General features: G+C 44.9%; 1 protein-coding gene across 2 annotated transcripts in view; it reads right to left on the bottom strand.

The window, feature by feature from the left end:
• Positions 1-5,402, bottom strand: part of UBALD2 (UBA like domain containing 2) — an 80,326-nt gene extending 74,924 nt beyond the window's left edge. Inside the window, exon 1 of one of the 2 annotated variants that reach the window (XM_086930699.1) lies at positions 5,080-5,382. In XM_086930699.1, the coding sequence (XP_086786825.1) occupies positions 5,080-5,199 (120 nt within the window). In that variant the 5' untranslated portion in view covers positions 5,200-5,382. Of the gene's footprint in view, positions 1-5,079 lie in introns of both variants that reach the window. The other variant, XM_086930700.1, reaches the window with a different exon arrangement.
• Between the last annotated feature and the right edge of the window lie 12,146 nt (positions 5,403-17,548).

A 17,548-nucleotide genomic window follows, 5' to 3' on the forward strand; every position in this document is an offset into this window, starting at 1 on the left:
TGGTAGAGTCGAAAAACGGGGGGGGGGGGGGGGGGGGCAATACAGCCAAAGGATCGACAGAGCTACGTGGTAACCAAACACTCATTACTTCCAATATGAGAGGGTATGCATAAACAGAACTAGAAGACGCGTCATCACTCATAATTCGTCTGCGAATTTCAGCGGTTTTATGCAGCTTTTACTTCACCTAGAGGCAGGGTATACAATGCTTGTGCAAAAGAGGAGTGGGAGGTGCGAACAAACGTCTCCTCCCCAATGTTGCTGTTTTTATAGGATATCTCTCAATTCTTCCACGCTGTTACTATCTGTGCCATCTAATCTACCATTTTACTTTTGGGTGACTTTTTATGGTAGCAATCCATGTTTTAGTATTTCTTCAGTTTCAGTGTAAAGATGTTTCCTGCTCTCCTATGCTGTTTTTACTTGTAAAGTGCTCAGACACTCATTCGGAATGGAGTATGGCTATGAACTGAATGCGGTCTAAACAAGCAGGGGGCATTCTATGGGAGAGGGAATTTGGCACAAGCAGAGTGGGTACAGAGATGTCACTGCACACTTTAGAGGCAAAGCAAGAAAGCATTCGGGGTTAGAAAACGCCTGGTTTTAGATTTTATGATGTCTTGGCTCAACTGATGGGTAAATGGTCCAACTGTGAAGTACAGAAGGCCAGGTACGAGTCACAAGACTCCCTTTGTCCACATAGGCTAGCACTCCCCAGATTAAGTTTTTGCCACACTTTGCCGCAAGGACCTACAATCCTACACTGGAGAACAGAGGACATTTTCTCTTAGCTGATGAGTAGGAAGACCCAGAGAATTGAAAGACATAACCGAATGAAGTGGGCAGAGAGATTCATGTTCATTGCACTATGTATAGCTGGTTCATTCTCATTTGTCACAGACTCGCCAAGTTTTGTGGAAAACAGACGGTCATGCTGATGATGTCAAATACGATGAAACTCCAATGGAGGTTGGATGGGAGAAGACCAGCAAAATGAAAGCAATACTCACTTGGGCTCCACGTCCACACACTACAGCTGCCCTCCCCAAAAACTGCATGCGCTTGGTCAAGAACACTAGCACACAGATATGGCGCACGTCATGTCCTTTTTGGGATTAAGGGGAAGCTTACTAACATTAAACAGTACAAAAGACATCATCTCCTACGCCGACGACACCCAGCTGCTCTCAACATCATCTCCTACGCCGACGACACCCAGCTGATCCTCTCCCTTACCAACGACCCCGCCACCGCCAGAGCCAACCTTCACGAAGGGATGAAAGAGGTAGCCGAATGGATGAAGAACAGCCGCCTGAAAATGAACTCAGATAAGACGGAAGTCCTCATCCTGGGATCCTCACCCGCCGCTTGGGACGACTCCTGGTGGCCCCCCGCCCTAGGCAGCGCACCCAAACCAACAGACCACGCACGCAACCTGGGCTTCATCCTGGACTCCTCCCTCTCCATGACCAGACAAGTCAACGCCGTCTCCTCGTCGTGCTTCAACATCCTGCGCATGCTACGTAAGATCTTCCGGTGGATCCCCACCGAGACCAGGAAGACGGTCACCCAGGCAACACCCTCTACGCCGGAACCACCGCCAAACTCCAGAAGAGACTCCAGCGGATCCAGAACGCCTCAGCACGACTCATCCTGGACATCCCCCGTCGCAGCCACATCTCCGGACACCTGAGAGACCTGCACTGGCTCCCGGTCAACAAGAGAATCACCTTCCGTCTCCTCACCCACGCACACAAAGCCCTACACAGCCAAGGCCCAGGATACCTCAACAGCTGCCTCAACTTCTACGCTCCCAAACGCCAGCTTCGATCGACCGGCCACGCCCTCGCCGCCGTCCCACGCATCCGAAGAGCCACCACAGGGAGACGGTCCTTCTCCTACCTCGCCGCCAAGACATGGAACTCCCTCCCCACCCACCTCCGCCTGACCCAGGACCACCTCGCCTTCAGGAAGCAACTCAAGACCGGGATGTTCGAGCAGTAGCAGATCCCCCTCCCCCAGCGCCTTGAGACCCTCTGGGTAAGTAGTGCGCTATATAAATTGGTTGATTGATTGAAAGATACTCCCTCACAACCTATATGCTATTTCTTACAATTTCAATGTACATTTCAGCTTACTAACATGACTTCACTATGGCATAGTGATGCACTTTCACAGGTACGTGACCTGCGATGTTTTAAAACATGGGACTTAATAAGAATTTCTGCATTGGTGACATTTGTAGGGATGGTAATATTCTCACTTGAAAAGAGTTACAGACCCAGGATGAACTGACTGGCACCAAAGCTTTTAGATACCTCCAGCTTCAACATGCCCTCAGATCGAATAATCCCGGGAAAGACCCCCTGCCAGAGTACTCCCCCCTTGAGGACAGAGTCCTACCTGAAGCATTACCGAAGAAAGACAGTCTCTCTGATATATAAAAAAAATTACAAAAACAACTCTCCCGAACTCCTTGCTGCGGTAAGATCCAAGTGGGAGGCCGACATTGGAGACTGTGATGACGGGAAATGGAAGGTGGCATTGGGGACCTTCCAGGAGGTTTCTATACAGACAGAGTTCAGATTGATTTTACTGCGCATATTGCATCGATCTTACTATGCATGCACAACTTTCAGAAGCATGGGGCGCGCCGCCACGGACCTGTGACCGAGGTGTTGGGGAATTGAGGTAACCTTTTTCCACACGTTGTGCACGTGTCTAAAGATTCAAACTTTCAGAACCTTCCCCCCTGACACCAGCCAGCAAAGAAATGCATTTTACATATTTGGGAAGAGGAGTCGCCACCAAAATATGCCAGGATCTGGCTCTCGTTGAGCCTTAAAGTGGCTAAGCGAAACATAGCAAGATTGTGGGGAGGGGTTGAGGTTCCGCTGGTGGGCGACTAGGAATGGGATATAGACTGGTGCATGATCAATGAGAAGCCAATATATCAGGGAACAGGATGCTCATACTAATGGGAGAAAGTATGGGCAAGTTGGCGCATGGAGGGGCGAACTAGGTATACCGCTTGACCGCACCACTTGAAAACTAATATGTTTTCCAACAGTGGCCACCCTTCCCTCTAATCCCGTGCAGCCTAATAACCCTGATTTATTAGTCTTTTTTACTTTCAGCATAACCACCTCCGGGTTATAGCTTTTTTGCCCTGTAACTATTTTTGTTAACAGGGTACATAGGATTGCAGGTATGGCAGGGCGTTAGTGTGCCCTGACCACCCATTTCCTTTTTTGGTCCTGACGAAAAACTGGTAATTTCCAAGACGGTTTGAAACATGTAGACCTTCCACTTATCTACAGATACACACGGTCATAAATAACCTATTTTTGTATCTACACACACGTTTTTAATATTGTCCAGTAGTCTTAAGAATAAAATATTTCTCCTATAAGTCATACCAGTAAAATTTTTAACACACTTACTTTTTTCTTGCACTCATCACTCATATACCAGCTCCACTGTATTCCAGGTGTCGCAGCACACCTTGATGGCACTCGGCTGTCAAGGTGGTCCCGATGATGAAGCATGTCACCGACTAGGTCGGTGAGTGAGGGGTTTATTAAAACCAAAGAAGGACTTTCTTCTTTTTCCACTAGAAAAACCATCCCACCAAAATAGCTTCTTGAGCCTTTTATGGTGGTACTCCTCTTTTTTGTTATATAGATACCTAGCCTAGGGGACCAGGAGTACTTTCCGTCCACTCAGGTGGATTAATTCCCTTTACTCTCTCCATTTGTTTATTGTACAAGTTGGCGATCCCACAGAGGTCTGATCTGGCCTGGGGCCCACCCCAGGAAGAGACGATTATGTACATGACACACTCTGTGCCTAGTCAAGAGGAGATGGTAAAATGTGCAGGCTGCCTACTTTCCGTTTCATTTCCTTGTATGACACCTTGAGGTCTCCAACAATAACATGCTGTATCAAAAAACGTTATATAAGGGTCTCTGTATGCTGCTTTATGGTTATATATTTGTTTATTGGATAGAAATAAATACATTTTTTTTTAAGAACGCCTGGTACAACTCGAGCTTGTGGATGCTGTTGTTCTATCACTAGAAGGCCCAATCTGTGTAATCTAGGAATAGTTGCAGAGCAGGGTTTTCCTTCACTCTTCTGAAGAAAAGAAAAAAAACAGGCCTCCTCAAAATCTAGTTTTGTATTTGTGCTGGAAAGAAGATACGTTAGTTAATGGAAAACGTGAAATTTAAGTGTTAACTGTTTTTATTCCCCCTGTAACAGTGCTCTAGGGACTGGAGTGTGGTTCACGTCACGTGAGTAAGGAGTTCCAAAGGGGGTACAATCTCAATCGCCGCCATCACTCCTCGCTCAAATTATTTAGCCTTGTCACAGCCCCTTAACTAATCCTTAGCCGGACTTCCGCGCAGCAATAATTTGTCATTTAACCACACTACTTCCGGATCCCAACTACAAGCTGTAATATAAACCCTTTAACTAATACACCCCTTAACAACTACAGATACTCGAGTTTTCCCACCGCATACCAGCCTCACGCTCAACTACCCACCAGTACTCCTTCGCTTGCTGCCCCTCAAACGTCATCTAAGTCTACAAAATACCTCCCCTCTACTCGCCCCTATTGTCTTACTTAAACCTTAATCCACGTTGTCTCTGACATCGCTGTCACGTCTACCCGCAGATTAATGCCCGATTTTACCAGAACCCGTCACAGATATGCCCCTTCCCTTACTAAACCACCTTTTCACGATCCTCTCGTTCCCCCAAATAGATATTCACCATTTCTTCGTCCTGTCACATACCCCTTAAGCTCCCAATACAACATCCGGCATTTGCCATTCAGTCTTCCTTCAAACTCCACCCAAATGACTCCAGTTCCCAACCCAACAACCAACCTTAATGTAAGTTTCCTGGCTAGAGCCTGTCCACTGATTTCACGATTTATGATAATCCACCAGTCAGTAATTGTTGTAAAGTCCGCTCCATTCAATAACAGTGGCCCCTACATTTCCCCTCAAGCCACGGCACCAGAATACACCCCTCAGTTAACATCAGTCATAGACCATCCCCCAGTCTCACCTCAAACTGCCACCCGGCACCCTGGAGCAGTTGTCGGGCCTGTTCGGCCGCGCACCCTGCTGCCAGCACGAACTGGTTGATCATCACTTGCTGCCGCAGCTCCTCCATGTTCACAGACATGGCTGCCGCCGCCCTCCACACACCGATCCCCACCGGCCCCTCTCGCAGAAGTCGACCAGCCCACGGCTCCCACTTCCGACGTTCATTGGCTGAGCCTGCCTCGTGTCAGCAACATCATAGGCTGAAGATCCCGTCACTCGACACTCTGTGTCCCACAACAAACAGTGTACGCCGGCGTCCAATGGCAGCAATACATCAGCCATTGGACGTCGGCGACGCAATGTTTGTTGTGCTTTTTTTCACAGGCCCCGCCCAACACTCTCCACCATTGGTCAATTTCACGCCATTGCACCTATTTCCTTGGTCCGTTTGGCTGAAAAGTGACGGCTGACAGTTTCCTTTTGCGCTCTCCTGATTGGCCTGTCTACTACAACGGCTATCTCGGTCCCTCATTGGACGTGGAATTTTCTGTTTTAAACTTCATGTCAGGTTGTGCCCGTAACTGATTGGCCGCGAAAGTGCAGAGACTTTATTTGATGCCGTGGGCAAGTTCATTCAGGACTTTACTTGGCTACTTTATCCTCAGTAAAAAATCGGAACCGGAAATGCTGGTGTGACTAAAACCACTTCCTGGTGCGTGGGTGTAGTAGTTGTGTTTTTTCCCCTTACTATCACACAGTAGTTGACCTTTTGCCGGCAATCGTATAGTACAATACAGCACTGGCTTGTTTGCCTATGTAAACAAACACTTTTATTTTTATCATATGCAGCTTTATATATCGCGGACTGTACCGAGAGGTGTTAGAGCGCTTACAGTGGTATTCTAGCGTTACATAAGGCACATAGATTAACTGATGCGTAGCTGATGAACGAACACAATAGTATCAAGGTAGACCCAAAGGTCACAGGGAACAGATGATATTGCAGGCATTTCCATTTGTTCGAGGGCATTATGTGACAAGTACAGCATGTTATTTATTTATTTATTCATTTTTGTAAAGCGCAGACTTTACCCGAAGGTGTCAGAGCGCTGTACAATACAACTGCATTTTCACATACATTGCATAGTCAGCAATATTGAATGATTAATATTGTCACATACATTGCATAGTCAGCAATATTGACTGTTGCGAAAAAGAACAGGAGTCAGATGAATGTAGAAGATGTGCATTTATTATAAGAATAGAAAAGTAAAGGCCCACAGGGGACAACCGGGGAACGGACTGACCAGGTCAAAAGGGTAGCGGCATCCCGTGCTCTCCACACCACTGGAGTCAAGCTATCCTGGCTGATGACGGATGATAACCAGAAACCGGTCCTAGGATGCTTGATTCCGGTCCAGGGAAGACATGGCTTGGCAGTTCGGGCTGGACTGTTCTCATGAGGCACAGGGTCAAGGCAGATTTGCATATGGTCATGTCTGAACTGGGTTGGTGTGAGCAAAAAACAATGGATTAGTCCCAGATCTATGTACTGGGGTGAATGTATGACATTGTTTTGCATTCTGTCTATCAACTGTTGTTTTTGCATTTGTCACACTTATAGTCACCGAACATTCGGAGGTGACTTGTAGTGACGTACTGCATAGGACAACAATAGAAACAAGCATTTGCAATGCAATAGGTCTCGCATTTTACGAGAGTTTGAGCTATTGGCATTGAAGCAGAGACGCTAAGTACAAAGTAGGTGTTTACGCACTGCTTGCAGGTTTTCAAAACATAAATAAAAAGCATTGTCATATACAATGCCAATAGCTTAAACTCTTGCAAATGCGAGACCTGTTGCATTGTAAATGCTTGTTATTTATGTGTTTTCCTTCCCGACCCTAACAACAATGCCAATAGTCAAGTAATAGGCAATTCATTTGTTATGTGAACCCCTCTGGATGGCCTGAATTGTTAATATACATAAACAACATTATAGCTTATGTAATCAAACTGTTAAGGTTTTATACAGTGAACATTCTGCACTCAAGTATTTCAATGTGCTCTTATATGTCATAATGAAGAAAATAGAGACAAAGTGAGATCAAACAATTGTCTTGGATCACAGAATTTGGTTGAGAGAAGCTGGGATTGATTCCAGGTTTTCAGGTTTTGCATTGTGCAATTGTATTTTATTCTAGTTGAATAATCAAGTTACTATCTTTGTACACTTAACTCGGCCAGGGTACTGATAGCAAGCAGAGAAGGCTTACCCCTAGGTGAGGTAAAGTGATAGTGACTCAGATGCAGGTTAACACAGTAGTGCTAAATGTATGATTCTTATGGTGGAATGAAACCCTTAAAATACCTCCATGGCTTACTGCCCACATAAAATACATACTTCGCTTCCTCTACACCCACTTTACACCTCCATGCCCTACCCTATCAATGTGGTCCTCGAACACACCATAACCCATACTTTTTGGCCCCCTGGTGAAACGTTTGCTAGTACCTATGCTCTAGGTGCACGGAGCTGAGAAAAACATCAATTCATCATTGGAGAGTTTGCCTGCATAAAAACACCTTTTTTGTAGCACCGCTTTTTTCATAGCACAGCTTTCTCTTTCATAGCTATTTTACCCCTCCCCCTTTCTGCACACTTTTACTTAAGGAGTCAGTTATATATTTGAAAGTCTGTGCCAGGTTATGGACAGTGACATGCAACAATAACATGTGGGCACATAGCAGAATATTTATCAGGGCTTTGTCATTAATGTGGCCACTGTGCAGGTCACAATTTCTAATTAAAAAAAAATCTGCTGGTGTATCTATTCCAGCCATTGCTTATATCGCAAGCGATCTCTTTACATCAGAGTTTCACAGCCTAAATGGTGATCAGACGAGCTAGTCTCGTGCCCTTGTATTGACCCTTGTTGGCTCCTCAGACCAGGCAGCTGTACCTGTGACAGGTGGGAACTGTATATGTGCGTGTGCTGGTCTTAATATGGCACACACTACTGGGGAAGCTAAGGACATTTAGGTGAAAGAGTAGGAAGGGAATCAGACACGTGAGCAGAGTAGCCTGTAAGGGGAGGTGTAGGGAAGGAATGGTATGGCCCAAGTGTTCAGGGGCTGTTAACGGAGGTCGAGTAGCCCTGGAAATGGAGTGGTGACATTCATGTAACCCCACGCCTGAATATGCTGCTCCTATTTGGCGCGCCTTATTGATTTATTTATTTATTTTTATTTTTGCGACTTGTGTAGCGCGAACAATTGCCCAAGGGCGTCTCAGCGCTGTGGATGAAGCATACTGAGGGGGGGGGGGGGGGCGGGGGGGGGAAGAGTTATTGGTTGAAAAGCCATGTCTTTATTTTTCTTCTAAAAATGGTCAGAGTGGGGGCCGCCCTAACGTCGGGTTCAAGGGAGTTCCAGAGCTTGGCCGTTGATACATGGAAACTGCGGTCGCCCCAGGCAACAGTTCTAGTGCGTGGGACTGTCATGATGAATGTATTCATTGAGTGAAGTGGTCGTTTGGGGACATGGAATGCGAAAGGGTTGAGAAGAAATCGCGGGCCCTGTTTGTGAGAGGCTTTATAGGCGATACAGAGTGCTTTAAACTTTATTCTATTTTTCACTTCTAGCCAGTGATAGTTTTTGATGGTATGGGCAATTGGTTGGAATTTAGGGGTACCTGAAAGCAATCTAGCCACCGCGTTTTGTATGGACTGCAACCTTTTAATGACCTTGCTTTGGGCATTAACCAGGAGTCCATTACAATAGTCCACTGAGGACATGGCAAATGAGGTAACCAAAGTTTTACCAGAATTAGGGGGAAGAAAATGGAGGATTTTTTTTATGGCTTTAAGTTTGTAAAAAGATGATGAGACAATGGAGTTGACATGGGCAGAGTAAGTGAGTTTGTTATCAATGAGTATTCCTGGGTTTTTAACCTTGGTAGCTTGAAGGGGGGGAGGGCCTAGGTTAGTGGGCCACCATGCATCTGGCCAGGAAGGGGTGAGCTTACCGAATGTCATGACCTCAGTTTTGTTGGAGTTCAATTTGAGGCAATTGACTGACATCCAATTGCTGATGGCCAGCATGCCTTGCTGAAAATTGGCCGCTATTTTGTCTCCGTTTTCTTTGATGGTGAGGACCAGTTGGGTGACGTCCGCGTATGATGTTAGGCTCATCCTCCAGTCCTTAATGACCCTAGCCAAGTCAGTGACATAGATGTTAAATAGGGTTGGACTGAGGGATGAGCCTTGAGGGACACCACAGGGTAGAGCCAATTGTTCAGGTAGAAAAGTTCCTAGCTGGACCGTCTGGGTGCGGTGGGCTAGGAAAGATGTCAAGAGGTCTTTAGCCTTAGCTTGGATGCCTATAGCATTGACACTTACAGGACGGCCACAACAGAACTTAAAACTTAGGTTGCACTTAAGATTTCTAGTCATACAAAAACATTTCTTACCTGTTAACCATGCGCCCAAGAGTGATAGGTTGAGATTTGAAAGGATCAAGCGCAGAGAAACTGCCAGCGCTTCTTGTTTTGCTTCAGGAGTGACCTGTCTGTCTCACACGCGCCACACCAGCGTGATCTATCTTAAATGCAAAGACGTTTTTGTTAATAAATCATTACTAATTAAAAATGTGGCAATCAGCTGGTCGCCGCAACTTGTCTTGTGGTCTCATCAATATATTCGAGCCACCTAGAAAAGCATAGACAACCCCTACATACTTCTTTGTTCCTCCCACACAGCATGCATTACTCACTTTACGAAAGGTTTTTTGAAGGGGGAAATGAATGGTCCTGAACCTGTTTATTCACGCGGAGCTGAAAAGCCATCCACGACCGACCCAAGGGAACCGCTTCCTAAAATGTTCTTCTGATGCATTATTCAGCCAGCACATTACAAAGCAGCTGGGTCTTCAAAGGCCGTATGAAGGCTCGTGGAACAGTTAGGACACCCTGTGCCTTTTAAAGGCAGACAGAGTTTGTTCAAGCTGGTTCAGTCTCCGAGAGATGCAGGTTCGCTGGGCAGCTCTTTGTCACCAGGAATCTAAGATGCACGCAATAATTATAACATACAGCAAATGAACAGAGTTTTATCGTCACCACCACTGCAGAGCTTATACTGTCATGCCATGCTCACTATTAAAGTAAAAAAAAACAGGAGCGACGAGTCCGCAGCTGCGCTGATAAGCTGATTCGACACCAGCAACCCCTCGTTCAGGATCTCCATAAAGTCCTCCTTCTTCTCCCAAGGGAGGAGGTCTGCGAACTGTTGGAGGGACTCCCACAGAGCCCGATCATAGCGCCCCAACAGTGCTGATGCACTGGCAGCCTTCATGGAGGTAGCGGCCGTCCCGTATACCTTCCTGCACGCTGAGTCCAACCAGCGACTCTCCTTGTCCGGAGGCACATTCGACGATGGAGTGATGGCGTGCTGCTTTCTCGCCGCCGTCACTATTACGGAATCCGGAACGGGATCCGTCCGGAGGAAAGCCGGGTCCGTATCAGGTGTCTTGTACTTCTTCTGCAGCCTCGAGTGGACTGCCTTCGTCACTGCCGGAGTGAGAAAGAGCTCCATTGCGGGTTCCACTAACCCTGGAACCAAGGGCAATAGAGGCCGAGACAGGTGCTTCTTGTGAAGAGTCTCAAAGATGACGGAGGTCATGGGCGTGGGCACCGTCAGCGTGATGCCCAGCTTGTTAGCACCCCTCAGCAAGACCTCCTGAAAGGACACCACGTCGTCCACCGGGGATACCCTCGTCTGAGGGGATTCAGATAGGGTCAGAGAATAGTCCCTCGCACTGGACGACCCCGTGCTGTACCGAGGCCGACCCCTCCTATGATCGAGGGCGACTCCTGGATCTTCCTCTCCATCCGGAGCGAGATCTGGGTCTTCTAGGCCTTGGGCGTTCTGCGGGTGCCTGAGGAGCAGCCGGTGGTGGAACCTGCGGCGGCGGCCTGACTGGGGACCTCGGCCGAGGTGCCCCCTTAGGCGGCGTTGGAAGGTGCAGCAGTGAAGTCGACCTCGGAGGCCTTGGTGGTGCATGTGGCGGCACCAGAGGAGGTAACAGTGGCAGTGTACGTGGAGGCACCGGAGGCGGCAACTGTGGTGGAAGAGGAGGCGGCGAAGGAGTGCGCGGCAGCGGCTCCTTTGGCAGTGGAGGAGGAGGACTAGGCGACCTCGGCTTAGGAGGCGAGTACACCTCAAAGTACACATAGCTCGGTGTCTCCGTCTTCTTCTTCCTGGGCGTAGGCGATCAAGAGGCAGTGCCCCCTGTCGGTGACGACGTCGCCATCTTGCCCCAGATGACCTGGAAGAACTCCTGGCTCCAGAACGCCTCCTGGAGGAAGATCTCTTCCTCTTATGCACTGAGCGCCTCCTCGGCGTTGAAGAACGCCTACTTGACGTTGACAAACGTCGTCTCGACGTCGGCGACCTACACCTCGACGACGGGCTTTGCCGTCTCGACGTTGATGACCGTCTCCTCAACGTCGAACGTCTTCTCAGCTTCGACGTCGGTGACCTCCTTCTCAACGCTGACCTTCGAGTCAACATCGACGGCGAACGGCGAGCGCCGACGCCGGCTAGAATCTTCTCGACGTCGATGTGTCGACGACGACGAAGATGATGATGTCTTCGGCGGCGACCTCGACGGTGGTCGCGTTAGTCCCCTCGACGTCGAGCGTCGGCTCGACCCAGAGCCCTGGAGAGAAGGGGAACAGACCGCCATCATTCCTCTCGACGCCTTCGTCAATGCTATCGACGGAGAACGGCGACACTTTCTGGCTTTCTTGACACTGGGGAGCCCCCCAGAGGCCTTAGCACATGCAGAGGAGGCAGATCCAGCCTTTCCAGACCCACCTTGACTCTGCAGCCTTCTTTCTTCTAGTCCCTGGAGCCTGATCTTCCTTCTGGCTCTTAGGGTCCTGGTGGTGAAAGACTGGCAGATCTCACACTTCTCAGGTAAATGAGAAGAAGGGATACACAGGATACACAGTTCATGTGGATCCGACTTGGCCTTCTTCCTGGAGCACTCCGGGCATTTATCAAATAATGCAGGCATATTTGATAAAAAATAGAGTGCTCAGATGATAGAAAAAGGAAAAGGGCACCAAAATACCTCGTGTGAAAACACTTAAACACTTAAAAAGTGCAATAATTCTTTAATAAACCCAAAAAAGGGAGAGCTCAGTGCTCCAGGGTCCTACTATCAGGAGCCTGAAAAAAGAACTGAAAGTAAAAGGGACCTGCTGTGCATTCTGGGATACTGAGAGAGTTCTGGAAAGTTTTCTTAAAGGCACAGTATCCCTGTCTGAGACACATAATGGCAGCCTATGGGGCTTGTCTGTCCACCCCTTTATCTCTATCATTCCAGAGGCTTTTCTGAGAAAAGGGAAGTTTTCTCGGTGAGGAAAAACTGGACAGGCTGTGCTGTTTGTGGTTTTTTGGTGGAATTTCTAGTTGAAGTACTGGACAGTTTAGCCTGTGGATATAGGCTGCATTATCTGTCTTTAAATTCTCTCTTTAAGTGTCTGTGCAGGTCTGCATTTTTTGACAATTTAAGAGATTATTTTTGATTGCTCCGGGGTCCATGCTCATGAGCGGGACTATTCACTAGATTATGACTATACACAGAGATCCCCTACTACAGAAAGGGATATGTGTAGACAAGGGAAGGAGAAAAGGGATGAGGAACAGGGAAAGGAAAAAAAAGAAAAGGATAAAAGGAATGAAAATTATGCAATATGAAAGGGTGATTTAAAAGAAAGCAAGTGATTCAGGGACTAGTGGGAAGAGTAGAGGCAGAAGTGACAGGTTCATCAGGAGCAATTTAAAAAAAAGACCAACCATTAAGAAAAACATCAACTTGATCCTTAAGATTATAAATTGTACGTTCATGTAAAGCCGTCTGCATCATTGCCACCAACTATTCTTCTTGAGAAGCGGAAGTGGAGTATTTCCAGTGACGTAAAATACAAATTTTGGCTGTAGCCAACGCTGTATGCAAAAGGCTAATTTATGGTTTGGAGAGCTTAGGGAACGAACAAAAGTCATGTAGAAGAATGGTGTCAGGTGTAAGGGGTAGGGATAAGGGCATGGTAGCTTGTCCATTTTTCCCTATAAAGATCCAATAAGATTTAGTTTGTGGACATTCGCAAATTAAATGGGTAATATCACAATCAGGAATAGAACATCTCCAACAATTGGAGTGTGAAAGTAATCCAGCTTTATATAATTTAATCGGTGAACAATGGCAATCATGAAGAATTTTAAAAATACATAATTTAAGTCTTGCTTCACAAACACCTTTATGTAAGCCCTCTAATATCTGATCCCATTCAGATGTAGTGTAAGATACAGAAAGACGAGATTGCCATTCAGTTAGAAGGGCATCAGAAAGAGGTTGTGAGAATATAGGAGATAGAAAGGTTTTATAAATTCCAGATGTCACACCCTTAGATCTTCCCCATAAAGTCAGATTGGATAGTATGGGAGATACCTGGGGTAGTGAGGGAGGAGAACCTAAATGTTTCGTCTGACATTGTTGAAGTTGTACATATTTAGAAGCCTGTTGTGAAGGAATATTAAACTCTTCACAGAGTTGAGCAAAAGTTTTACATTTCCCATCATGAAAAAGTTGATCTAAAGAATGAACACCAGCCTCACGCCATAAAGGCCAATAAATAGTACGACCACTAACTCTAATAGCTGAATTATTCCATAATGGAGCATTAACATGAATGCAAGCATTTGTCGATAGTAAACGATGCCATGTTGCCAAGATCTATGCATAGCTTGTAGAATCAGGTTTTTGAGATCAGAAGGGCTAGTTCCGTTACCATATAGAAGGGAAAGACCAGAAGTCTCAGATAAAAGATGACGCTCACTGGAAACCCACTATGGAATATCTATAGTGTCTGGTAGAAAATAAGAGAGTTGGGATATGTGTAAAGTGAGGGAATAGTGTTCAATAGATGGAAGCCCCATACAGTTGATGAGCCTTTAGTTTTGTTATAGCAAGTCGAGGCCTCATTGAACCCCAGATAAAGGTCTTTATTTTAGAATCTATTAATCTAAGAGTAGCTAAAGGAATTTGAAGGGGAAGCATGCCTAAAATATAGAGAAAGCGCAGAAGAGTAACCATCTTGATAGCTTGTACTCTACCCCAAAGGGATAATCCTAAAGTTTTCCATTTAGCAAAATCTCTCTGCATTTGGGATAATAGGGGAGCTAAATTGTCAGTAACCATATTGTGCAGAGCTTTATTAACCAGAATTCCTAAATATTTGAGTTGGGAAGACTGCCAATGAAAAGGAAACCCATGAATCGCTGCGTTTGTAGTGCCATCAGAGATGGGTAATGCTTCGCTTTTGTCCCAATTTATTTTATAACCTGAGAAGGAGGAGAAATCATTAATAGTTTGAAAGAGAGATGGGAGGGATCGAGGAAGATTAGTAAGAGTAAGAAGAATGTAATCTGCATAAAGGTCAATTTTAAAGTGACCAATTGGGAGGGGGACACTAACAATATTTTCTGATTGACGGATTGTAGCAGTAAGGGGTTCCATCGCTAAAAGAAAAAGAAGAGGGGATAATGGGCAACCTTGGCGTGTTCCTCTCTGAATCAGAAATTAATTGGACAGAAAACCACCATAGTTTACCTGAGCTAAGAAATTATCATATAACAAACTTACTTTACTAATAAAATCTTCACCCAACCCAAATTCTTGCAATACAGTAAAAAGATAGTCCCATTCAATACGATCAACCGCTTTTTCAGCATTGAGTGAAAGAGCTAATGCATCGTCCGAAAGATGCCAAGCAGACCACAATGCATGGGCCAATGTGGCTAGGTGATTCCGAGAGGAACGTCCTGGAACAAAGCCCACCTGAGTATGATGTATTAAAGAAGGTAATACCCTACGTAATCGAGATGCTAAAATACTGGCTAATATTTTAATATCACAGTTCAATTGAGATATGGGACGATAACTCCCACAGAGCAGAGGATCTTTTCCAGGTTTGGGTAACACCGATATAACTGCCTTGTTAGAAATAGATCCCAATGAAGATTCCCTTGTGGCCTCAAGAAAAGCAGCATGTAAAGAGTCAACAACAGAGTAGCCTGCCCATCTGTAAAATTCAGCAGGGATACCATCCTACCCAGGAACTTTATGATAAGGCAGAGCAGCAATAGCTTTAGAAATCTCATATCTCCTTCAGGTAAGGCTCTACCACTATCAGAAAGACAAGGTAAGTGGACCTTCGCTAGGAAGGGGGAAATCTTATCTGTATCAATTCGATCTCCTGGAGTATATAAGGATTGATAGAATGAGGCAAATTCATTAACTATCTCTTGAGGCTTTGTAAGAAAGTCACCTTGAGCAGAACGAATGACAGGAATAGCCATAGCAGCCACCCTTTGGCGCAGTTGTGTAGCCAATAATCGCCCTGCCTTCTCTCCTTGCTCATAATGCCTCTCTTTCATTTTTTTGTAGCGCATACTCAGCTTTGGATGTAAAAAGACTGTTAAAAGACATTCATGCTTGTTCCAGAAGTTTTCGATTATGCAGCGTAGGGATTGACACATACAATTGGGAATAGGATTGGATAGCTTGTTCTAATTCTACTTGTTTTAGAGCATTTATCCGGTTTGCAAGTGCTGCATCACGCATTAGTTGACCCCTGAGAGTGGCTTTAGCTGCTGCCCATACAGTTCTAGTGGAACTAACCAAATCTTCATTGGAAGAAAGATAATCATGCAAATGGGACTGTAATTGAATTTTACCTCTGGGTGTCCTGTGACGTTGAATACTCATTCGCCATGGTTTACCCCCGGTCTAGATAAGCCCAGGTCTAGAGAAAGAAGGACAGGGGCATGATCAGACAAAGCAGCTTCTAGAATAGTAGAATCCGTAACTAATTGTACTACTTTGTATGAGAGCAGAAAATAGTCCAAACGGGAAAATGTGCCATGTACTGAAGAAAAGAACGTATATTCTTTGTCTTGTGGATGGCTGAGACGCCAATGATCAATCAGACCATGATCAGTAATTATATCATTTAAAATAGCCCTGTCTGCAGCGTTTGCTTCATCAAATTGGCCTGTTTTGTCGAGAATGGGATCACAAACCAAATTCCAATCCCCTCCAATAAGATATTGCGAGGCATTAATCTCTGTAAGGAGACGATTCAATTGTATGAAAAAAGATTTTTTAGTACCAACTGGAGCATAAATGGATCATAAACAAGTGGAAGAATTTCCAATGCGTAATTTAGCAAAGACATATCTGCCATCAGGAGCTGACCAGGTCCTGGAGACCGTTACTGAGAGCGATCTACGAATGAGAATTGCTACACCACACTTAGGAACAGGAGTCCCATCCTCAGAATCATTTTTGTGGATATTGCTATGTATAACTTTCTTTACCCAATCTCGGCAAAGTTTGTCAGATTCTATTTCATCAAGATGTGTTTCCTGTAGTAAAGCGATATCAACATGTTTGGACAGCAAATATGAAAGCACTTTTTTCCTTTTGATATAATGAGTAAGGCCATGAACATTCCATGTAATGGTAGATAAAGAATGAATATGAGCCATGTCAAAATAAAACAAAATAGATTAAAAGGCTAATAGGAAAGTTACAACAGTAGATAGGAGAATAAGATAGGAGGAAAGATACAATAAAAGGGAAAAGAAGAAAAAAAAGGGAGGGGGAACAAAGAGGGGGAAAGGGTACTCTGGCTGAACGCAAAAAAAGAAAAGAAATAAGTGATAAATGAGAGAGATTGTACGAATAGAAAAGGCGAAGATTGAAAGCAAAGGTTAAAGATTTATAAGCTGTATAGTATACGCAAAAGGACTTTGACTGTCAACCGCCTTTTTGTGTGTCCACTAGAGTTCCTCCACGGGCAAGAACCCCGCCAGGAAGAAAATAATTGTGACCACAGAAAAGAGAGGTTAGAAGAAAATGAAAAATAGATGATTTCGAAACCCAAGGGTATAAAAGTGGCATTAGAATGAAAACAGAAACTTATATACAATGGTATATACTCAAGAATTCAGAATAAATGCAGGGGAATAAATCTATCAATATATAGATAGAAGCTCTATACCTTAAAATGTATCAAAGATATACAAATTAATATAATAGATACAATTGCATATTTATATGAATTGGCAAAACATTTAAATGTAGAGAAATGTCTAAAATGTAATATATAGTAAAATATAATGTATAGCATAAATGCTTAACTAGGCTGAATCAATGTAAGAAGAGATATACATAAACTCGAAGAAGAAGCATAAAAATGTAATAAACATATAAGCATAAAAAGGCAATATCTCATAAGATTATAAAAAAAACTCTCGAAGTGAGCTAAGTGGGAATTTTAAATAGGAATCAAATACATTAGCAATTTAAGATAAAAAACTGTTGGAAAATAAAATACTAAAATACTGATGAAAGTATTA

This window comes from Lissotriton vulgaris, chromosome 7 (assembly GCF_964263255.1).
Source record: "Lissotriton vulgaris chromosome 7, aLisVul1.2, whole genome shotgun sequence".
NCBI classification, from domain to species: Eukaryota; Metazoa; Chordata; class Amphibia; order Caudata; family Salamandridae; genus Lissotriton; species Lissotriton vulgaris.